The sequence below is a fragment of the Chaetodon auriga genome, chromosome 21 (genome assembly GCF_051107435.1).
Source record: "Chaetodon auriga isolate fChaAug3 chromosome 21, fChaAug3.hap1, whole genome shotgun sequence".
In the NCBI taxonomy this organism is placed as follows: Eukaryota; Metazoa; Chordata; class Actinopteri; order Chaetodontiformes; family Chaetodontidae; genus Chaetodon; species Chaetodon auriga.
Window position 1 is genome coordinate 16,955,976 of NC_135094.1, and position 23,723 is coordinate 16,979,698.

General features: G+C 43.0%; 1 protein-coding gene across 2 annotated transcripts in view; it reads left to right on the plus strand.

Moving 5' to 3' along the window:
- The window catches only part of col11a1a (collagen, type XI, alpha 1a), a 77,661-nt gene that overhangs the window by 10,925 nt on the left and 43,013 nt on the right, over positions 1–23,723 (plus strand). For both annotated transcript variants that reach the window (XM_076721473.1, XM_076721474.1), the window contains exons 5-25: positions 5,753–5,878; positions 7,864–7,956; positions 9,325–9,423; positions 10,820–11,104; positions 12,409–12,474; positions 12,757–12,798; positions 12,921–12,983; positions 14,669–14,743; positions 14,878–14,961; positions 15,747–15,803; positions 17,106–17,159; positions 17,278–17,331; positions 18,435–18,488; positions 18,631–18,684; positions 19,725–19,778; positions 20,235–20,279; positions 20,470–20,523; positions 20,612–20,656; positions 21,388–21,441; positions 22,381–22,425; positions 22,631–22,684. In XM_076721473.1, the coding sequence (XP_076577588.1) occupies positions 5,753–5,878; positions 7,864–7,956; positions 9,325–9,423; positions 10,820–11,104; positions 12,409–12,474; positions 12,757–12,798; positions 12,921–12,983; positions 14,669–14,743; positions 14,878–14,961; positions 15,747–15,803; positions 17,106–17,159; positions 17,278–17,331; positions 18,435–18,488; positions 18,631–18,684; positions 19,725–19,778; positions 20,235–20,279; positions 20,470–20,523; positions 20,612–20,656; positions 21,388–21,441; positions 22,381–22,425; positions 22,631–22,684 (1,557 nt within the window). The remainder of the gene's footprint in view (positions 1–5,752; positions 5,879–7,863; positions 7,957–9,324; positions 9,424–10,819; positions 11,105–12,408; positions 12,475–12,756; positions 12,799–12,920; positions 12,984–14,668; positions 14,744–14,877; positions 14,962–15,746; positions 15,804–17,105; positions 17,160–17,277; positions 17,332–18,434; positions 18,489–18,630; positions 18,685–19,724; positions 19,779–20,234; positions 20,280–20,469; positions 20,524–20,611; positions 20,657–21,387; positions 21,442–22,380; positions 22,426–22,630; positions 22,685–23,723) is intronic.

Sequence of the window (23,723 nt, forward strand, 5' to 3'; positions counted from 1 at the left end):
TGGGGTATTCTACCACCTCCTTAGTCAGTGATTTGAACCTTATGCTTTGAAGCACAGAGTGTCCAGACATGGAAGCTGGCGTGGGGTCCGGCGGATGTAAATAATGACAGACAATGGCTGAATTGTCATGACACTTGTGGTCCTCTCTGGTGGGAAGTAAAGGTCACTGTAAGGTTACGCTGGGGGCTGTGTTTGCTTGTGAGAGCATGCTGGTGTGTTTATGGGCAGCAGGAATGACTCGTCATTATTCTGATGCCACGTTTGAATGATTGATGCTGCTGCTCTTGTTTGAAAGCCATATTTTTTTGGCATGCCTCTTCATCACCACGGGAACAAAGGGCCCTGCGCATCAGAGGCCATTTTGTGTGTGTTCACATTTGCTCTGTCAGGCCTCGTGCCGCACTGAGGTCATTTGGGTTATGAGATGCAGTTGTTCACTGATGAAGAGTTAAATAAAAAGATAATTGTAGACTGACTGTGTCATATTACTCAACAGAGACGATCTAGGGACCATTTCTTTAGGTGCAAAGTTTTCTAAGTTTTGATGTATGACAGGGCACTGAAGCCAGCATTTGTATGAAACAGTGTGTCCAGTCAGAAGTTGGCCAGTGGAAGGGCTGAAAATAGGAGCCATAAGTTGGCTAACAGGGTCTTCTCTGTGTGGTTTTTGGAACAGGTCTCCTGTCTGTTCTCTGTCCATGCTCTCCTCAAAGATCCACAGGGCCTGATGCATGCTGGGATATGCAGGGGAAGGAAATGCCTCGGCCTTCTGCTTTCAAGCAGGTGGTTATAATGAGAAGTGAAATTAATTGGTGAAATCGGTTTAGCTGAAAGGTATGCAGAGGAAATGTTGCAGCTCAGCAGATTCCCTGTCATATCGCTTCTTATTTTAATCAGTCGCTATATTTGATTTAATTGCAATATAACCTACATATAAGAAAACTGGAGGAATGTAATGAATGCATGGGCTGGCCCCTCTCTCAGTGAGTATTTCCTCACAGTTTCTTCCAAGATTAACTTTTACCCCTCTTTAAAACCACTGTGGTAGGTGAATGTTTGATTTCCAGGCGTAGATTTAATAATAATTTCAATAATAATAAAACATTTGCTCCCTTCTTTCAGCTTTTGAGATTTGTTTTCACAAGCTGACCCGCATTTTTCATAAAAGTCTATTCATACCATACCTGCCCCAGGTTGGAGGCGACCACCGTCGCAAAGGGATCTGGTTTGGATGAATGGGAGTCTTTCATTGCCCCGTCAGGCCTTCCTCATTTCCTCATCTCCTCCCCTCCGTGCATATTCTCCCAGCTCACCACCACCTCCTCCCTCTCCACCCTCCCCACCTTGAGGCCTCCTTACCGTGCCAAAGCCATGAGACTGTCTATTCATGCCTGGCAGACATTACCTGTCTTAATTGAGCACCCCCATATACATACCTGTCTATTCCCTTGATTTCTGTCAGTGACAGAATGAGGAGAGCCTCCTCGCTGCATTTTTCTCATTGCAGATGGACTACAAAGCTGTCCTCCAGCTCCTTTTGCCTTTTCATAGTACCTTAGTTTCCTCTTCTCAGGCAAACTGTACTTAATAGACTTTGAGGGAGTGACTAATTGTTGTATGTGGCTGTCTAATTACAGCTAGCTATGGTTGGACAAAAGGCATGTTGCCCTGGGCAAAGGTATGTCAAAGGAGCAATGGTGACGACTGGTTGTGTTTTGATTTACCCAGCGATGCCCTGAACTCACCCTGTAATTACAGTATGCAGTTGGAGAAAAGACAGAAGATTGTATCAGTATCTCTCTCAGCAAAACCAAACGCTGCTGTATACCCACAGTTCAAAACATGGAGGTTGTCCTCATGTAGCTCCTCAGCGGGAAACATTTTAACCATGCATTGCTGCAACCCCCTTCTGTATACTTATATCCCATGGTGCCTTGTGGTCAGGATGAGGTCAAGGTAGATAGTGCTTCTAGAGAAAGATGTTGTATAGCATCATGAGCTGTATGCTGTGAAGAAGGGTCTTTATTTTCCTGCTTTTATTTCTGTCCCTGTTTGCTCTGAATCCCAGAGAACTGCATGAGGGGTCAACCAGCTCTTCATCGAAATACTTAAAAAACATAGCTTAATATAATGCCATCATGTACACTAGACACCAGCTTTCTTTGATTTTGTTCTATCACACTCCAATTATCATGCACATGTTTTTTTCAAACGTTAATGATGCATTCAAATGCTTCATAAGCTCCACTTAAGGCGAACACTACCAAGAATGCGTAACAGCATAAACATCGGGGTAACATAAACAGCGGATGGAGCAGGTAGAGAGATTTCTACAAGTCTCAGCTGTTGATCTTGACCCTTCTGCCTCTCTCTTTTTCTCGTTGACCTCTGACACGGCAGTCATTAACACACAGCCTCGTGGGCCTGTGTCTGTGCTGCACTGTGCTCTGCTGTAGCCAGGAGGGGCATATTTTGGAGCTCTGGCTTCGCTCCAAGTTGCCAGGGGCTTTTATCTCAGCAGTCCACAATGGAAGACAGGCCCAGGGCTTCGGCATAACTCTCCCCAGGTGTTTCCCAGCACAAAACATCTTTTACCATCCCAGCTGCTCTCTCTAAATCCCTGCCTGTCTGTCTCTGGATCCCTCTTGGTGTTCCCTTCCTGCATTGACATCAGTTTCTCACTTGCCTCGCCATGGATTTGTGAGTTGACTCTTGTTTGGTAGGTGACTCGGCTGCAATCTTTATTTTTTTACCAGAAAGACATGTTAAAGCACCGTTAAAGGGATAAACTTGCCTGCAGGTGCGCCATTTCTACCAGAGAAAGATTATTACTGTAAATAGTACAAGTTATGACAAGTGTGATAATTTGATTCATGTCGGTATTCTTCAATGTCAGCCCTCGAAAATGAAAAGCGTTTGTGTCTTCTTGTTTCCGTGTGCATTTATTGCTGAACAAGTCTGTCATGTAGCTCATGTTCTCCCACGAAACAGTCAGAAGTATCCTGCTTGTGCTGATCTGGTCTGGGGCTTGAACACCATGTCTCCACAGCCTATTTGTGTGTAGACGGGTGGCTCTCAGACGCGGACTAATTAGAGCTGACTCTAGGCAGGGTTCAAGCATTCAGCGTTGGTTGGTGTTGGGGTGGCACATGAGGTAATACATGTCAACTTGACTCAGGCCAAGGCTTGATCTCTCTCTCTCTGTCGAGCCTTCCCGAACACACACACAGACACACAAGCCTCAGCTGAGACCTCTCCAGACATGGCACCTAGGTTTACTGACCTGTGCCCTCTTGGCAGGTCAATTTTGTCTTTTCATGGTCGGTATAGTAAAAGTTAAGTGGTATTATATTTTTCAGGTGTTGTGCATGATTCTTCTTACCCCGAGGATAAAAATCACCTGTCTGCTCATATTGTCATAGCCTGAAATGCTGTTTTTTACTATTTTAGTCACCAAACCTTAATCCATTCATTGTACAGATTAATTTAGACAGATATAACATGATAATTTCTGAACGTTTAAGGTGCTGGTTGGTGAATTTTGTTTGGTTTAGTATTGATTTTGTCCTCTTGCTCTCAGCTAGAAAGGAGCTTTTCTGCCGCTCCTTTTAGTCTTAACTTGACAGTTACTTCGTAGGCCTTTTGCCAAAGTGCATACATATTGTGCTGGTTATCCTGTCTCACATTTGGTGTGCAGGTGCAGTGTGTCTTCCTTGCACCATAAACGTCCGGGGTTTGAAGGGACAATTTTCAAGTTCAATTTCACATGCAAAAGATGTAAATTTAAAGGCATGGCTGTGTGCAGTTTGCAGGGGCTCTATTCATTTTGGCCTTGCATCTTATTTTATTCATTATTTTCTTATGTTACTAGAGTGATGAGCAGGAGCATCTACTACTTTTATAAGCAGTATAGCAAGGGTGCTGCTTAAGTAAAACTCCAAAAGACTGACTCATAATATGCAGTCTCAAAAATACATATCGAATCAGCACCCAAGTATCATGATAGTATCAGGAGATAAGCACATCATTCCAGCCGTAGACGCTAAGCACGTTTTTGGTAGATGCATTCAACCAGTGAGAGACATCAAGTTAAAGAAGAATTCCACCCATCCAGAGGCACCCAGGAGGAATCTGTGGACTGTCACACTGAACCTGTGCAACCAGACGTTGATGGATGGTTACACAGAGAAAGTTTCAAGGGGCTCTGGTTGTTTTCCCATAGGGCAAGCCTAAGCACATGGATGTTTATACTAAGGTCCATGTTTAGGATCCATAGATCTAGTTTTAACACAGGGAGGACACACGTACATTCTCCAGACAAGCTCCAGCCTGCTTCCCTCTTGTTTCACTGCCAATCGCCTATTCCGCTTCTTCAACGTACAGTGTCCCCGCTGACACAAGCGCAGCGGGATTTTCACCTCTGGGCTTAGACATCTCTCCTAACCAAAGACATGCCCCTTCATCCACCTCCCAAGAACCCCTCCTCAGCTGTCTTTGCGATGTGTATAAAGGCTCAAAAACCAGCCTCCAGGAACTCGGTTCAAGCAATTACAGGCTCCGAAGAAAAAATCCAGATGCTTTCGCCAGTGTGTTCGCTGTCTTGCAGCGAGCTGTGTGCTTTGGCTGTAGGACTGATAACAAGGCAAGACAGTGCTGGAATGGTGTCAGGCATTGTGGTGTCCCGTCCCAGCCACAGAGAACACTGTGGTTCGAATGACATTCCCAAACTGTGGCTGGGATTTTCACGGTTTACTCTTTCCTTCGCACTCTTTCCTGCCATCATTGTGCATTGTTGGTTTTTTGTTGTTTCTTTTTGTCCGAGTTATATTTTTAGTGATGGATTTACTTTAGCGCAATCCCCTTTGACACTCGCAGCACCAGGCACCATCGGAAACCTTGTGGTCTTTGTGGGCTAAGTCTTTAAATTAAGAGCTGTTGACAATTGGATTTGAGTCAGAGCCTGACTGATTCTGTGGCCGGTAATGATATTGAGCATGAATGAAAAGAAGAGGTATTTGTTATACTTACATAACATTTTAACAAGATAACAAGATTGGTTAAAGAGTTAGGACGAAAATGTAGTACAGTAGATGTTTAAGAGTAAACCTCACTGAAAATTAAATTGTAATAAAATAATGACTATAAATGAATAAAAACAATGAAAAAATGAAGAAAACTACGGATTAAATACACACAAAATGCACTATAGGCCATTTATTTACTGTAATTTCTTGTGCCTATTGCTGTTGCTCTTGACAGTCAGAATGAAGTCTTTCACTGTCGCACACGCGGCCATGCCAGGTGTTGCTTGCGTCTTGATGATACATGTTTATTTGATTTCCTGAGGTAAACCCTGGCGCTGATAATTATAATTTTCCTAGCGTCTGAACTCAGTTTCCTCCCCGCGCGCTGTGAGTGTGGGCTCTGTGGGGTGTGTGTCAAGCTGTTTAATCATACAAGGGGAGGATTTACTCTGCCAGACTCTGTAAGTGTATGGGACCCAAGAGAACACATCTATGCCACTACACCCAGTATGTGTGAGCAAGACTGGACATGACCTCCTTATCAGTATGTCTGCCCTGCCTTGTCTTGTCTGTTGCTATTGATATGGTTTCATCAAGCTTTTTAAATTTTTCAAAAGAGGGACTTCTAATATCAACTGTATATTTTGTAAATTGCCATACAAGATGATGCAAAATGCACCAAGCTTTGTGCAGATCGTGAACTGACTTCTTCTTTTTGTTTTCTGCAGGGTGACATCCAGCAGCTTCTGATTGTTGCTGATCCCAAAGCAGCGTATGACTACTGTGAACATTACAGCCCAGACTGTGACACTCCCCACAGTGATTCCCTGCAGGCCCAGGAGCCAGAGGAAGAGGTCAGTCAACCAGAGAGGGAACCGTGGAAGGTCCTGATTCATTTCAGCTTTCTAAGAGGAGGAATGGAAGTGCTTCACTTTCACCTATATATTGCTTTATTGCTCATATACACGGTAGACATGCTAGCTGTGCAAAGAAACCATTTGTACACGAAGAGTGTGCGGTTTGGAGACAGACACTCTGCACTCTTACTGACCTTATGTTCCAAAGGGGTTTAGTGTTCTTGTTAATTAGCATTAAAAGAGATACGGCTGTATTGCATTGTTTTGACAAGTGATTTATTAGATCTTGGGAAATTCCTTCCAGGGATAGATGAAGTGCTTTGATAGCTGACTGTGTGTCTGTGTCCACTTTGGTGAGGCTTGAAGTATGAGCTGCACAAATGGCAGCATTTCACTATTTTCACATATTGGAAGATGTACTCTATATTCCACCATTAGGTTGTGCCCTTAAAGGGTAAATGCACTCTAAACCAATAGCTGAAACAATTCCTGGTGCCAGATCCGCGTCAGTGATGTCATAGCAGGTGTCCTCCATGAGCTGTCAAAGGTAAAATACCTGCTGTGAGGTCGCTGATTGGAACCCATGGTAAGCAGCGCTGCAGCTGCTGTCTGACCTGTCATATTTAATGTGTATTTACCATTTCAAGCGTCAACATAATTAAGTAATTGTAGTGCAAATGCAGAGGCATTCAAGCAGCACTGATGGACATACAGTGGAAAATATTCATTTTAAAGTTGCAGTGACAGCAGCTGATTGGACTGCCAATCCTGTCTTCTCTGCCTCTCGGTTGTCTTTTTCAAACATAAGGATGCAATAAACAAGCACCTATTAACCCCAACTATTCTTATTCCTGTGAGTAAGACTTGAAAACAAGACCAAGCAGCAGCAGGACGCAGTAAATATGTGAATCTCTTTGTTTTTCCACAGATGCATTGGCCATTTTAACTGCTCACACACTTAAATCTGCAGCAGACAAGTTAACCCTCCATTTATATCTGCCTATTAATCATTAAGATGATTACCAGGGGCACGATTAAAGTCAGTGCCAGCTTGATCCCACAGATCCATCTCTGTTAGATTAATTTGATAATTGGAAATACACACGCTGCCAAATACCATAACCTTAATCCGTTAAGCATGATATCATGTTCGGACTTCACTTCCAAGTCGAAGCATGAAGTGATAAACTGTTATGACTGGAAGTCTGGGTTTTCTCCTGCACTATCTCCGAGTTTTATTGTATTGTTTTGTTTTTGCCTCCTTTTCTAAGGAACTGCTAGAGGACTGCATTACTTAAAGAGGGTGCACTTTCTTTAAATCAGACCCCTTTAATCCAGCTGAAGTTAGCGGGCCTGAAGCGTATAATTTACACGCTTGCCGTGAGAAAGTTCCATTACGATATCCCTGAAGTGCATGTGGTATTTTTTTGTCTTTGAGCTTTCTCTGTTGTTTTCCTTTGTTTTATGAGCTTTTAAACAGCCCATCTGCTTACGTGGTTTGTGGGCTAAAACACACATGGCTCGTTCCAGAATTTATTTACTCATTTGTTCATCATATTAAGACCATTATCTCATTTAGTAACACAGGGTTTTCAAAAGGTAAAGACTTATAATATGTTCATGTGTCATAAATTCTTCTTCATAGCATTACACTGTGTCTTGTAGCACATCAAACGATGCTATGTCTGATATTAATAATACTATCATTATTCAGCCTCTAACCATTTTTCAGTGCAGTTGCACTGATGAATATAACAGCAAATGAAAAACTTATTTTATCATTACTAAAATTCTGACGCATTTTGTCATCAATAATTCTCTAAAATTATTTGGCCTTGTTTGAACATGCTCACGATGATATGTACCACATGTATCATCTTCTTGCTGGAAGACCACTCTGCATCTTTGATGCTAATGCTAACGCTAAAACCTCTCTTCATCCCACACTCTCTCTCTCCTCTCTCTCTCTCTCAACTCTCTAGTACACTACTGATGATTTAGATTACTCTCAGTTCTATGATTACTCTGAGGGAGCCACAGACATCATTCCCACCGATGAGTATTCTGAACCACAGGTAAATGAAAAAAGGAAAAAAGAAGAGAAAAAAAAGATGTGTGTCTTGTCTTGTAATGTCTCTTTTTGTCAGCCATCCATCCATCCATCCCTCAGTGCGTCTCATGTGTTGTCTGTGTGTCTCAGTGTGATGTTTACGTGCACACAGTACTCCAGTAACTGGGAGTCATCGGCTTTATGGCGATGTTTTAATTGGACTGTTTCTCTAAAAGTAGAAGTTTTGATGTGTTGTAACACTTAATTGAAACACTGAGCAATCCTGTAGGTGTCCTGGCCTGGTTCTGCCTCCTCTGATTATGACTTTACAGAAAGGCAGAAGGCTTAATTTAGAGTGTGCATGTAAACATACTGTGTCAGTCTTCCTTGTGTCTGTTTTATGAGGCTGCTTCCTTCTCTGACTGGAAAAATGCCACCTGCTTTGTGTGTGTGTTTTTTTATTGCATTCCAGCATGTCTTTAAAACTATTGAATACATTATGGGATATGGCAACATTTTACTTTACATTTCAGAAACTGCCATAAAAGCAATCTAATCACTGTGGCTCTTTTATCACTGCAATAGCTCTAAAGAGTTGCTGAAAGGCAAAACCTTTGTGTTTTATTTTGCGTCTGTCCCAGATAGATACTTTTATGTGTCCCAGTATTCTCCTGTGTGTCACATGAAAGGCCCAGTACTCGATTGTTGTACAGCACCCTTTCTGCCCAACTGTCGCATAATCGAAAGGTGGTGCCAACGTGGTCAGCATTCTAATAGCAGTCCTTGTAGTTGGTGTTCGTGGTCAAAATTTTAAAGAACACCATGCACACCAGCTACTGTAAATGGGCCGCTACTGGAAGTGGAGCACATTAGGTCTGACAGTTGGGTTGGAAGAGACTCTACAACAGTTGCGGACTGTGCCTATAAATCATTTCCACTTTTAAATGTTCCATGTTTGTCTTGGTGTTCTTTGTCGCCGCCACCTCTTCCAGAGAACGAAACGTAGTGTCTCCATGAAAAAGAAGAGGACCAGAAAGTCCCTCAGTAAATCTAAGGCCAAGCCCTTAAACTTCTTGGCTTCCAAAAAATCACCAGCTAAAAAGTTTGCCGCTAAGAAGAAGCGACAGATGCCTGGCTACCAGGCCACAGCGCCAGCACGACCCAGAGGCAATTTTAGGGTAACTTCATGTAAAGAAAAGACCGAATCCCATCAAGATCTTCCTGCCTTGAAGGGAAAATCTATGATGGCAGACTTAGAGCTCCCTAACCTCTTCTGTGTAGAAGTAGCAGAGTCTGTAGCCAGCTTGAAAGGACCCCGAGCAAATAACCTCTGGTTTGAGCCTATGTTTTAACCCTTGCTTTATATCTCTTTCCTTTTTTCAACATGACTCAGCCAAACAATGTAGAAGGAGATTACAATACAGACATTGACTACGGAACTATAGATGATACTCAAACTCAGTCCCCCTTTGCCACGAGTGGACCCAGTCAGGTAATTTTCACCTTCATTCTCACCTACTTTTAAAAATTTTTGGGAAATGTGAGCCAGGATGATTTTCACCCAAGGAAGTACCTGGTATGAAATGACAAAGACACAACCATTCGAATGAATCGATGTGTCTTTTGACTTACTAAGATTTTTGTGTGGCGGAACTGATGGACAGGGGGACGTATGTTTAAAAGTGAACATATTAGACCTATTGTGACACTAGAAGTTAATCTAGTTGTTTAAAAATGTGTCACACATGGAGGTAATTGTGATTTTAAAGTGTGAGGCACTATGGGCTGTCGAGGAGTAAGTAGAGGGTAAGTAACATGTGCTTGTTGATAAGACTCACAGCCTCATACAGGAGTAGACAGAGGTTGATTCAGCCAATGGCACGTACAGTACAATATATAAAAAACAATATATGCCCTGTCCATCACAACATGAGCCTGGTTTTGATCACTAGTTCTGCCAATTACCTCTCAAAGAACTATGATCAACAAGGCTAAACTCTCCTCACAGCCGGCTATGAATGTGCATTGTCTACCGCAGCGTTTGACAAAGTGGATGTGATTTTTACAGGCAATTTAAACGTTTCATTCGGCCAGGTGGAGTGCCGCCAATAATAACTGTGTAATTGCATCCATTGCTGTTGCTCGCCAAAGCTAAATCCACAGTGATCACGGTTTGGAATGACAGAACCAAAAAATTGCCAAGTGATTGTGGTTGTAATACTTATGCCAAATACAGAGTGTACCAGGGCAAACTCGCAGGTGGCTCGAATCAGATTCTTTACTCTGACCAACAAATCTAAACTTGACTTGTTTGTATCTGGATTCACTCTGTATGTCTTGCGCAGCTGCTACAATCTGATTGATTCAATGTTGATGTAAATTGCTGCTTGCGTCAATTCAGACATCTATCTGAGCCCTTCTTGACTATCTGTATCAACACATCATGTGTGGTTTTATGATGAGAAGGCTGAGATAGCATCAAGTCTGTCTTGACATGTATGGTTAATGATTTTATTCAGTCATTATGGTAACACTTTATTTATTCCTTTGTATTGTAACGTTTCTATTTACTGAAGTGAGGTGTGCTGTAGGCATCACTGCAAGTTTAACACCATTTTTTCTTTGTAGGACTTAATCAGTACACTATTATTCACATAATTCAGTACTTAACACTGTGAAATTAGATTTTAGCTCTGGTTTTAAACGTCATTTGTGATAAATAAGGTGTTACCATTGCTATTTAAAACGTTGTTTTCTGCATATCGTGATGACCTCATGTTCTGCTTTAATAACATCAAAAAGTAGACAATTTGCTTAACTAACATCCTCATTTCCTTGATTGCTCACCATTGCTTCCCCCCCATCTTCGCTGGGGTAACACCTGAAAGGCTGTGGAGGAGGATGTTGTCGGTGCGTATGTCACCGAGGCCACTCCCGTTGCACCAGAGCCCTCCATTGTCCCAGACACAGTGGACAGCTTGGACACCGGTGCGGAAGCATATGACTTTAAGGAATACGACCTAAAGGAGTATGACTTGGGCGAGGTTGACAACAGGTTGTATGATTACGGGGCATATGATGAGTATGGCACGGCCCCTTCCAAACCCACGGCAGCCTACGATGATGAGGTGGGGCCCGGGGTCGCTGCTGAAACCGACGTTTCTGAGAGCACCGTAAGTAGCACACCCTGACCTGGTGACTGATGGGTGTGAGCATGAACGGCACGCGTCGGGAGCTCTGTGTTTGTTGTGGACTCACTCTGTCTTCCAGTGCACGCCTTCCCTGTTTGGTTCCTCGGCAATGTGTCATTGACATGTTGAGTGTGGAGTCTCGCTGCTGTCTCACTGGTCTGTGATTTAATGATTGACAGCTGCTATAGGGACGATGCTTGCGTCTCTGTTTTCTTAGAAAGGGTGGAACTGATTACTTCATTTAGTACCTCTGACATACTCTGCACCATGACGGAGATTATTCACATGCACTCATTGTTTTCCTCTTTCTTCCATTTCCATCTCCCTTCAAATAGTGTATGTCAGCCCAACCTGCACCCTACCCTCACATACCACCCCCTCCCCTCCCACTCATCTCTCAGCAGTCTGGTGTGATCCCTCCCTCTCCTCCTCTGCCATTTTAACAAGCGGCCTGTCAGCACACACACACACTCACATACAGTTGTAATCAACATGTCGTGGATTCCTCTCACTTCCCTTCACGCTAAAACTGTTGAACTCTGCCTTCACCAACCAAGAGTCACAGCTTGTCACAGTTTAGTTAGCGTAAATATTTAGCATATCCGTCTCCTCTCTTTGTCTTTATGTTCAGTCATTTTGGCCCCAGTGCTGTTTAGATTTACCCACTGTGCCATGCGAGGGCAAGGACTTTACTGGTCTTGCACAGCTTTATAGTACTACTACACAAACACACAATACAGCTGAACTAATTCACTGCCACTAAAGAAGTCACAGTTGTGTTCAGCTATTCATTTAGATATAGCAACGATGATTGGAAGAATTAGAAAGGAGGACACTTCACTTTAGGGCAGCATGTCTTTTTGTCTCTCTCTCTGTATGTATCTATTTGTGTTACTTGGTGGTTTGCATGACAACAATAACCTGTTGGCGTTAAGCAGTGTTTTATTTTGTCACCATCGGCCACACAATGGCAATGCGATGACAGCATTGCTCCATTTCAAGCACATAGAGGTCCACTCTTGCTCGTTAGCACTAACATTTTTGCCTGTTTTGTTCCATCGTGTCACCTCACTTTGTGTTACTCTTGATTCACTCTCCGCCTCTGACATAGCTACAGTAGTTGCAACTGAGTGTACGATATTGATTGAGAGAGTAAAAGTTCACTAACACACGTTCTTCTCACTGGCTGGACTGCCTCCTCAGTCATCATTGCTCATCATTGCAATTCATCCACCTGTAGCTGCTGTGTGAGGAATGTCACCTCTGTGCTTGCTTTGTAACTGCAGATTGCTGGTGTTGGAGGAGCCTTTGGCCAGAAGGGAGAGAAGGGCGAGCCAGCTGTCATTGAACCTGTAAGGCCCAAAAAGTCAATGTTGATGTACTGAAGTGCTATGATCATGATAGGTCCAATTATTCTGTTTGCAGAGTGAGCCATCAAAAGTTTCTCTTAAACCAACCAACATTAAGTCAACTCCTGAACTACAGCTTCCCTGTTTTACTTCTTTAAGACCCTTTATAAAGCACTGGTCAAACACCCAAAACTTGCAGCGGAACTTTCCCCAAATTTGCTGAGTCATCCTGCTGTTGCACGAGACAGTGTTCGTGGTGTGAAACAATGTGTTTGTTTTTCAAAGGGCATGCTGATTGAAGGACCACCAGGACCCCCCGGCCCAGCTGTGAGTATATTGTAAAAAAAAAGAAATAGTGTTTTACTCTGGAGCATATTTAAACACCATTGTTGTCTCAATAGAACAAGCGTGCCTGTTGGTGGTCTGCTGACTTAGCTTTGTCTTTTTAGGGTCTTCCAGGTCCCTCAGGCCTACAAGGAGCCCCAGGCCCGGCTGGAGATCCTGGTGACAGGGTGAGTTAACATGAAACCAATATGTATGTTCATACAATTGATGAGGGTGTAGGGTTGCCCCAGAACCCTAAATAGACACTCATTTTGACCATTTGATGAAGCTAGATGAAAGTATGTATAAAAAATGTGTCAGCTGAGTTCTACATATATTACTCATGCATATACACGGTATGGCTACAAAGAAACTTTGCCTAAGGTTACTTCAAAGTGCAAAAAACTATGCATGTTGGACAACTAAGAGAGTAGTCTGCAAAGGTATTTAAAAAATCAAGGGCCTACACCGACAAATTGGCCAGCTTTTATGTTAAGTCATAAGTGTCAACACCAAAAAGCAAACCAAAGTGCAACTGCAATATCAGTGGCTCAGCTACACCATGCAGAGCCTTTTGAATGATATTTGTGTTAGCTGTATGTAAAAGTTAACCAATCTTCTACACACAACTCCCTTACCTTATTGTCTGTTGACATCATTCTAGTAGCTTGCTATCAAGTGCCAGTGATCTGATAGGCAACAATGGATGATTTGAAAGTATTTTTTTTACCATGGACAGCTAAAATATGCTGTTATGTTATTATAAATCAGGGTCCAAAGTATATTGAACACCTTAGCTACAGTATTTATGATCCATGTGGTCTGGTGAAATTGAGCTACTCATGGCTTAAATGGACTTTTTCACAAAGCCAAAATGTTACAAACTCCCTTAAATGCAGTGATGCACACTATGTTGTCTCAGCATTGAACAGAACTGAATCAGTTGAAGCTTAATCTGTTTTGTTTTGTGGTGTGGTTGAGCTCCACCTTGTCCATTATTTTCACTATTCGCTACTATTACTAGTCATGCATTAGTGCACACTTTTAGCACTGCATGCAAATTAACCAAATACAGTAAGACCTAAAGGGTGTCACATGTGAGTGAATATTAACAGGTCAGTTGTTATGGTCCAACTTCTGAGGATTAGAAGATGAGGAATGATATTTAACCTGGGTTTCCCTCAGTGAGAGCTATCCATATTTAACGCTTTGCTCTTCAGGCTCTCACTGTTCCACAGACATGCAACACACTCACACACACACACGCAAACATGTGCACCAGAATTCATGGAAAAGGATGTTGGTTTTGGACCGTGGACAGTAGCGTGGTTTACAGATGGACAGGCCTGGTCTATGTGTGCTGGAGGAGGAGGAGCGCATGTTAATCAGACTGACAAACAGCAGCCTTACAGAATTTACTGCTCTATTTGTGTGTGTGTGGAAGTGTGTGCGTGTGTGTTTGTGTTTCTCTCCATACTACTGCCACTGTTAGAACCACAGTATGCAATGGCACAATTTCAAAGTCAAAACCAAAAGATCTCAGGATCAGGTACATATTTCAAAGCAATATCACAGCATCCTGTATGTATTCATACATTGATACACTACACTTTGCTGTACATTCTTGGAGCATTTAAGAGTGATTTCCAGTGATCTACACCATCATAAATTGAAATTCAACCCAGATGTAAACATTATTACCTGAAAACAACACAAAGCGCATATGCAGGACATGTTAGAAAACCAACAGAGAAGCTATCAATTTAACTGTTTAGATGTCTTACAGAAAGAGGAAATCCAAATCTCTATCATCCCATTGTCCAGGTCATCTTTTAAAACTGATTCTTTTATTAATGTCTCCTCTGTTTTGCAGGGTCCTCCTGGCCGTGCTGGTCTACCTGGTGCTGATGGTTTGGCCGGGCCACCTGGTACCATGCTGATGCTGCCAGTAAGTACTCAGAATAACACAACACACAAGTACATACCAGCCACCTTTTAGCATATAATTGCAGAACCAGGCTAAGTTCTAGAGCGACAGAATGAGCTGCTTTTTCAGTGCCCGTGTCTGTGTGTGTTCAACAGTTCCGGTTTGGTGGGGATGGTGAGAAGGGTCCAGTGGTGTCGGCCCAAGAAGCCCAAGCCCAGGCCATCCTCTCCCAGGCCAGAGTAAGTAGAGAAGGACATTAAAAAGCCACTTGGAAGCCAAAAGACTGTGGACAACCCCGACCCCCGCCCTGCTCCCTACACACAGCTGTAGAGGGAAAGGAGGGGAAGGATGAAGGAGACAGTATTTTGGTGGGGAGGGGGGGGGGGGACACTGCATTTCGTTGGGCTTGCAAGGCTAAAAGGAGACATGCCGAGCTGGCTGAAGAGCAACAACATAAAAAGGCCACTTTGAACAGATGGACAGACAGGAGACACTGTTAAAAATACTTGAGAGGCTCTTGACCTGCGTGTGGGCTAAATCAACAGGTGTAGAAAATGTCCGTGTGTATGTGGGAGCGGGCAGTTACAAGAAAAGAGAAAATCTGGACTCGGTCCTGCTGGACTCTTGCACAATATCCCACATTAAAGGACACCAGTGAACAAAGAGAGAGTTAACATGTGGAAATAATCCCGAGTGTGGACAGTAAAAGTGACCCAAAGGCATCAAAGACATTAGAATGTGATGTGGTGAAATTGTGAAATTGCCTTTTATGCTTTGCTGTGAAGGAGTTGTTCAAAGCTACAGCTGCTCTAAAGTGATGGACACTCCCAAATTAAGACAATGACAACATTTAATATCAGCCGTACATTTTATTGATTTGATTGTATGGTTTTACAAGTGTGGGAAAATGTACTAATTGAAAAGATAACAACAATAATAATTAGGATAATAGATAACATCTATTGATTGGATTTTTTACTGAATGGAATTTGACCTTGTTCTTGTCTGTGTGTCTGCCCTGCAGCTGGCCATGAGGGGACCCCCAGGGCCAATGGGTTTGACAGGAAGATCCGGGCCAGTGGTGAGTCTCTGCCTTTTTTGTTTGTTTTCTGTGGCTGTTTGTAGGAATCTGACTGTTTTCTCTTTTGGCAACAAAGCTTTTCCAACATTTTCTTTTATTATTCAACCTAACATACGTACATATGAGAATTAAGGTTGTAATAGCACACATGATATCCATTCACATCAATATTATGACACTTAAAGTTACAATGAGTCAAAGCTGGATGAATTGAATTGGTTTTTTTGGAGTTCACTGGTTAAAATCAGCAAATGTGTAATGTCGGTTCTGCATTGTCGAAGGGAAAGTTTGTGTTTTTTAGCATTTTTGGGACAAATGTATTGGAAGAGACATAACAGAAACCAGATTACTTGTTGTATCAGTGCTCGGTGGCTCCGCAGCCACACTGCCTGACTGTTAGGTGCTACCAGCTGCCAAGAAAATTTCATTCTGTGGCCCCCCCTCCTCTTTCTCTTGGGCTTGTTGACACACGATCCACTATTTATCTGCAGGAAAAGGCCCTACAAAAGACACAAAGGCTTACCCTCAGTTAAATCTACTCTTCTCAGGCTAAAGGCCAAACACAATGATCTGAAATGATATGGCAATCAGTAAAACCACTGGATTTGTGCTGCAGATGTACCTCTCTAAAATGTTTCCCTTCTTGATTGATCACATGTTTTAAACCCACTTTTTCACTCATTCAAGCTATTCACGATTCAAAAATGGTGATTCTGTAATTGCCAAATCACCAGCTTTGAATTCATGCTCGTCTCCAGACAGATTACAGTATATGCCCCAGATCTCTGCCGAGACCAACAATTTGGCATTGCATTTTTAGACTTAAGTATATGCCAAAAGACACCCAGTTGTGTTAACGTGCCTGCATGTCTTTGAATGTTAGGTTTCGGATGTGTTCAGCTTTCAGGTTAAGTCTATGTCCCTTTTTAAGGCTGTTGCTAATAACTGATATGCTAAAAACAAACCTTTACCATCCAGATGAACCGCAGTGTTTGAGCCAGCAACATGTAATCCATCATTAAAGAAAAATACTCCTGGTAGAGTGCGTAGAATTTTTAAGAAGTTAAAGGATCTTACTGTCTTCACCTGAGTTCCCAGGTAGTTCATGCGTCTGTCGTAAAAGGAATGTGTGGATTCATTCTTCTGCAGACGAACACACATAAAGAATGTCTATAATCAGCTAAACATCGCCATCTGCTGTTTACTTTACACCATTTTTTGCTCCTCGGTCCTATAGGAAACTGCATGTGTCACGCTTTGAACGAAAGGTATTTATGCTTGGTTTGTCTTCTCTGTCTTCAGGGTCTACCTGGTGGTTCTGGACAGAAAGGTGAAAGCGGAGACCCTGGTCCTCAGGTGAGTAAGAAGTGACCATCCGAATAAGGCATGAAAGTAGCCCTCACCCGTGACCAAAGGCCACCTCCCAGCTCATTAGTCCTGTCAGTCACTAAGTGGTCCCCATGTGTCTGTGCAGGGTCCCCGTGGCATCCAAGGGCCTGCAGGACAGTCTGGCAAAGCTGGCAAGAGGGTGAGTGAACTCAATGACCTGCTGCACTCTCGCTGTGCTGTGTGTGTGCGCTCACATGCCTCTGTATTTGCTGCTGTGTGGTTGTTTGTACTGCTCAAACGCTGAGAGGCTTATTTCCAGTTTAACAAACAATTGCCTGATATGTGCTTAAAAGCCTGCGCTGCCTCCAATCCTCGGATCAATGGTCGGCCAGATAATCTGTCTGAAAATGGGAAAACTGGCTGTGGATGTGGGGCGCAATTAGTGTCACGGTGCAGTCACTCTGCAGGGCCAAACATCTTGACCTAATTGGTTCCTAATAAACATAAACCATTCATAGGCAAATTAGTAATACAAGCTTGATTCATGGCTTAATTGTGAGCCAATTTGCGAACTACTCATCTCAGCTGCTGTATTGGACTAATTAAAAAAAAACGAGGTAATAGCTTCAAAAAAGGGTCGTAGTCTGAACGTCACTACAAGACGAGAATAAGAAGCGTATTTAAGATTTTGTCATTTGTTGCATGTTTGATAGTCTTTTCAGGAGTTAACTTTTAGGAACATCTCCAACTTAATAGATCATTCCCAGTCATCCGTAGTTTCACCTCTAGATTGCCTAATTGATTTTTTTTTTTTTTTGTGTATATTGCTTACTATGCCAAACAAAGAGTTTCCCCTCACTAAACTCTCAATTTCTGCATATTGATAGTAAATCAGTAAGTTGTTGCACGTGAATTATGATTTTAATAACATCACCCTCAATCTTAATGACCCTAATCCCCAGAATAATGCATTAATAAGTGCTTTATGATGACTAATAAAGAACAAATATGCTATTAATATGCATGCTAATAAGCAGCTAATGAATAGTGAATATGTGTCAGTTGATATAAAGTTACCCATTTTCCTTATAACTGACAAGACTTTGCACAAGCCAACAAACCACCAGGACCCCAGGAAGAGTTGCTGCTGCTCTGGTATCAGGATGGCGCTTTATAATCATAAACCTTCCAGCAGTTTTCTAGACAAAGTTAGATTTTGCTTCAAGCCATATTAATAACTGAGTACTGCAATATGTAAGTCATTATCTCTATGTGTAATTTTTCTCTGCTGCTGTCTCGAAGGGCCGTGCCGGAGCTGATGGGGCCCGTGGAATGCCCGGAGAGCCTGGCTCCAAGGTATCATATGTCATCACACAGCTTTTCGAATGACAAATGGTGTATTGTTTTCATGAATCGTTGCTGCGAGCAGGCTGCAGCCCATGATGGCTTTGATCAGTGGCGATGTTGCGGTGACATCCTCTCCTGTGTGTCTGTACAGGGTGACAGAGGCTTTGATGGACTCCCAGGACTGCCTGGTGAAAAGGGACACAGGGTGAGTTGTCATGAGGTCACTTCATCAAAATCAGTGTAAAAATGAATCATTTTTGATGTCGACAACAGCTTTTTAGGCTTTTAACGGCACAGATTCCACTGAAGTTGAGTCCCTGTGAGAATTGTCCAATGAGAGTAATAACGAAGCAGATTTTTAAAAGAGTCCACATGAACAACAGAGTATTGTTTCCCTGAGAAACAACTCCTGGAGATGTTTTTAAGCTTCAGAGCAAAATGCTCATGCTGTCTTCATATAAGTCACAAAAACTGGCATTAAAACACAATCCCTTAGTTATTGGGGGATTTATCTTCTTAGATTACCATGAAAAAAATGAAGGGCTGGGTATCTTTTAGATGCCAAAGGTTTGGGATATAATGAAACATATTTGGCTGCGGTCACTGGTCAAGTTTAGGAATTCCAATAACTGTGTAAGATCACGTCGAGCAACTTGCTTAAATTTCAGTGTGATGAGTGAATAACTGCAGTTTCATGAAGGGAATAATTGAATAAGAAGTTGTAATTTGTTTCCTTCCACTAATGTACCTGCATTAATAAGACTGCGATGGAAAGATTTGATGAGGGTTTGGCACTGAGGCCAGGTAGCCATGCCTCGATGCAGGATGTTTCCCAAGCTTGTAGAAAGAAGCACAGGTCACGACGTGACCGGGAAGCAGAATACTCAAAGTTTCAAGTACGTTTCTAACCCTAAGGTAATGAAGCCCGGTGCAGAAGGCCTACATATTATAGTGGAAACACGTAAGTTTAGAGTAAACAACGTCCACATCGGCACACCTATGACTGAAATGTATCCGGCATTGAATACTGCAAGAGCTTTTAAAATAAAAACCTCATCAAAGGCAAAATGATGCAGAACGTGTCCAGCATCAAAATATATTTGAGAAAAGCTGAAAGACTCACACATGTAACAAGCCCGTCGCTGATTGGTTAAACGTGCTTGGAGCCGAGATTGAAACTTTAAGGCCCGGCCAGCTCATGAAATGATGAATTAACCCATTGCTGTCTGTCTCTCTCTACCTCAGGGGGAGCCAGGGCCAATGGGACCCACAGGTGCCCCTGGAGAGGATGGACAGAGAGTAAGTACTTCCTCCTTTAACTAACATCCGTAATAACTTTTGAGAAAATTGCACTCAGCTGAGGTGAGCCGGTCGGTTACATCAGCTGTGGCCCACCAGCTGAGCCTTCAGGGCAGCAGCAGCTGGGCGGAGACTGTGAAGTGGGGAGGAGGAGGGTTTGTGTTTAACCTTTCCTCCCCATGAAACTAACTACCCTATTCCTGCCCCCTCCCATCCACCCCGAGGCGGTGTCGACATTCGACGGTGTTTGGTTAGGTTGAGATTAAGCCCTGGCTAATGCAGGCTTTGGAGAGTTTACGATTGTAGGTGGTGACAGCTGATATTTAATGCTTCAAGACAAGATGCCAGCGTTTGTCTCAGACTTCATGTGTTGATATCGCAGAGCACGAAACACTGTAGCTCTCCAATGAAGAGCAAGTCAATAAATTTTTGCCTTTTGTCTTTCTCTTCCCTCAGGGCGAGGATGGAGAGATCGGGCCCAGAGGATTAGCAGGCGAGAGTGTAAGGCTTGTCTGCTGTTGGTTTAGTTCCATCAGGCTATCCCAGACACATGGGATTCCAACATGTTGCAACAGGATCCTCTTTAATCTTGCTTTCCAAGTGGTGTCTGACGTCTGATCCCTTTGCCCTACTGAAAATGATTCCTCAGTGCATTGAGTGTAGAATAAAAGTGATTTCTCACTCTTCATAGGGTCCGAGAGGTTTGCTTGGACCTCGTGGTCCTCCAGGACCCCCTGGATCTCCTGTACGTACCACCACCTTTACTCTCTTTCCTCTGACCTCACTTCCTGTAATTCATATGAGGTGTACATGAGTTTTCTGTCTTTTCTCAGGGTGTTGCTGGAGTCGACGGGCCTCCAGGTCCAAAAGGAAACATGGTATGAACATTGTCACAGTAAACTGACTCAGATGTTCCCAAAGCTGCAGAGTTTCAGGGAGTTACACTGTCTAGGTGACCCTGTTAAAACCGCTTTAGGACGCACAGCTGGGAGGTCAAAGGTCATTTCTATGCCTCAGATGACCTGAAATAGAGCGTAGTCTCTTTAAAGGAAGCACACGTTCAAATGATGAATCATAATGCTGCCTTTTTCTGGATATTACAAGATAAGTACCTCAAAGCCCTTAAATACATTTAATAAGTAAAAAGAAATGCAACCAGAAAAGATGAACATGACTTTTTAGTGTTCCTCAGTCTCAAAGAGGAAGGGCTTCTTATCAGAACCTCTATTTTTCAGAGCAGCAGTCAGAAATGTTTACTATTTAATCAACCACTTGTGGAATGAGTTGATCCTCAAACGGCGTGATGATGCTAAATAGAGTAAGAGTATGCACTGCTGTTTGGTTGTGGCTGGTAAATAAATACTCCTGCATCTGCCCCACTTCCAAATTTCAAATTTAAAGTCCAGTTGGCTTCAGACCCAGCTGAGATGATACAAGTTTTAGTGCCATAGTAGCATATGCTGTTGATAGGTTAGACGGTGGGATGGAACCAACCTGATTGCTGATAATGACACTGATGTGTGTAATTCAAGCAGCAGTATTTAGGACAGAGTATTGCTCTGGGACAAGTGTTTAGTGTCTAATTTTGACAGCCTCCATCATTTTTCAGGGACCACAAGGAGAACCAGGCCCACCCGGGCAGCAGGGAATCCCTGGAACGCAGGTGAATGAATCAATCATACACCCATGGCACCCGTGAGAAGGCCAAAGACAAAGTGCTGTGGAGATGTTTTAGTCTTCATTGCTGTCTGCGTCTTCCATCACAAACTCCACACGCAGAGCAAAGCAGATTTAGCTGATTTACTGCTGACAGTGTGTGAGCTCAGAGAATTAAACACACAGCTGAACTGCTTCATTCTGACAGCGAGGTGGGACGCTGTTTATCTTTCCAGGTGTAAAAGACAACGCTGTACTCAGTTAAATTTGAGGCACACAATCAGACGCTGAACTGTCAGAAGAGATGATCATCTTCATTTTGATTTTTTGAATTTGCTCCCCACCCTTCCTCATTCCTCCCACCTCTCCCTGGAGACATAGAGTACACACACACACACACACACACACACACACACACACACAAATTTCTCTCAAATATTTTTCAGGGGTTTATCTTGGGAAGGGGAATGTTTCGGGGTTGATCCATTTCAAAGCATCTTATTCTTGTTGGTGGAATTCCTGCAAAGCTGCCACACCTGTTGGAGCAAGCTTCAGTGCCTCAAATTACACATACACACACACACACACACTGGCACACACACACTGACACACTGGCACACATCAGGTAGCCACCTACCACCATTCCTGCAGTACCACAAGCATGCTAGATGCTAATATGTCTACTCGCCACCCTCATCACACACACACACACACACACACACACACACACGCACACACACACACACACAAACAAAGACACAAGCTTAACATTCCTTTGCTAGCTCAACTATTTACAGCTCCAACAAACTCTTCAGTTTATCCAGCTTGTGTGTGTGTGTGTGTGTGTGTGTGTGTGTGTGTTTGTGTGTGTGTGCGTGTGTTTGAACAAGTGGGTGTTGCTATAGCAACAGACTCTCATTTCTGTCTATGTGTCTCTGTCTCATAGGGTCTTCCTGGTCCTCAAGGCCCCATCGGACCCCCTGGTGAAAAAGTATGCAATCTTTTCTTCTTCTTCTATATGAAAACATATATTTAGTACCGTTAAGTACAATAGGAGTAACACACAATATAAAGGTTTAAACTAACTGTAGATGTTATAATTTAGTTTATTAAGTAAAGACTTTTCACCATGTAATAATCTAATCTAATCTAATCTAATCTTTGATCTTGTTTGTGTTTTTCCTTTCCTCTTACAGGGACCCCAGGGCAGGTCGGGGTTGCCAGGATTACCTGGAGCTGATGGGCCTCCTGTGCGTGCTCTTATCACCTATATACGTACATACAGTATATCAGCGTTACAAGCACACGCCAACAGAAATATGACTCCACTTTACTCCTATTACATCTGCCCAAGCCTTAGACACTATAGTTATAGTTGCAACTGTACAGAATATGGTATAAAATCAGTTTGAGGAACTGAACTGACCTGTATGTGACTCACTAATGCCTGACCTGTGATCTCCCAGTCAAACTGTAGCACAGTGTGTGTGTGCATGGGATGCAGGTCACTGAGTACATGACATTGTTTACTCTCGCTCTTGACTTTCTTAAAAAGGTGATGCAGACTGTGTTCTGCAGTAAAATGGGCACAGACTGTGGATACATTGTGCATCAGTGGGTTTACCCTTTTGGTGTGTGACACAAACCGAGCCCTCGTGTGAAATACTGCAGAACTGCTCCTCAGAAATCTCTCACGGCATATTTCATCAGCAGAAATGTAATATTGTGCCTCGGAGTTTTGTTATTCTAGACCTGCAGTCGCTCATGTCATCCCTGCTTCTTTGCCCCCGCTAGGAGAGGTGTGCAAGTTCAAAAAGCAGGCAGCCCTTAATTGCCCTCAGGCCCCAGAGGCTGCTGATTTACAGCCTTCTGCCTCAGCCTCACACCTCAAATTGGAAGTGCCAGGTGTTCTCAGCTGAAGGTTTCCATATGTGTGTGTTTGAGGGTGTATATCAGCTTGTTTGTATGGGCATGTCTACCTGCCACATCACTCTGACACCACCAGTGGTCACCACACTAGTGGCTGTTTATCTGCCTCAAACTGCTACTGACAGGATTTTGTGTTACTTTACTGACATACAGAACATCTCTGTTAGCTTTCCTCCTGCACTCCCTTGATATTCACACAAACATGCAAAGACGAGTCGGTCATTTGTGTGAGACACACACCATCTCTTACACTGATTGACACACAAAACTGAACCTGTGTCTTTCATATAAAGGACAAGGGAAATGACTGTTGTCGGTGTGAATCAGACAAAATGCTGATTGTGTTTTATATGGATTCAA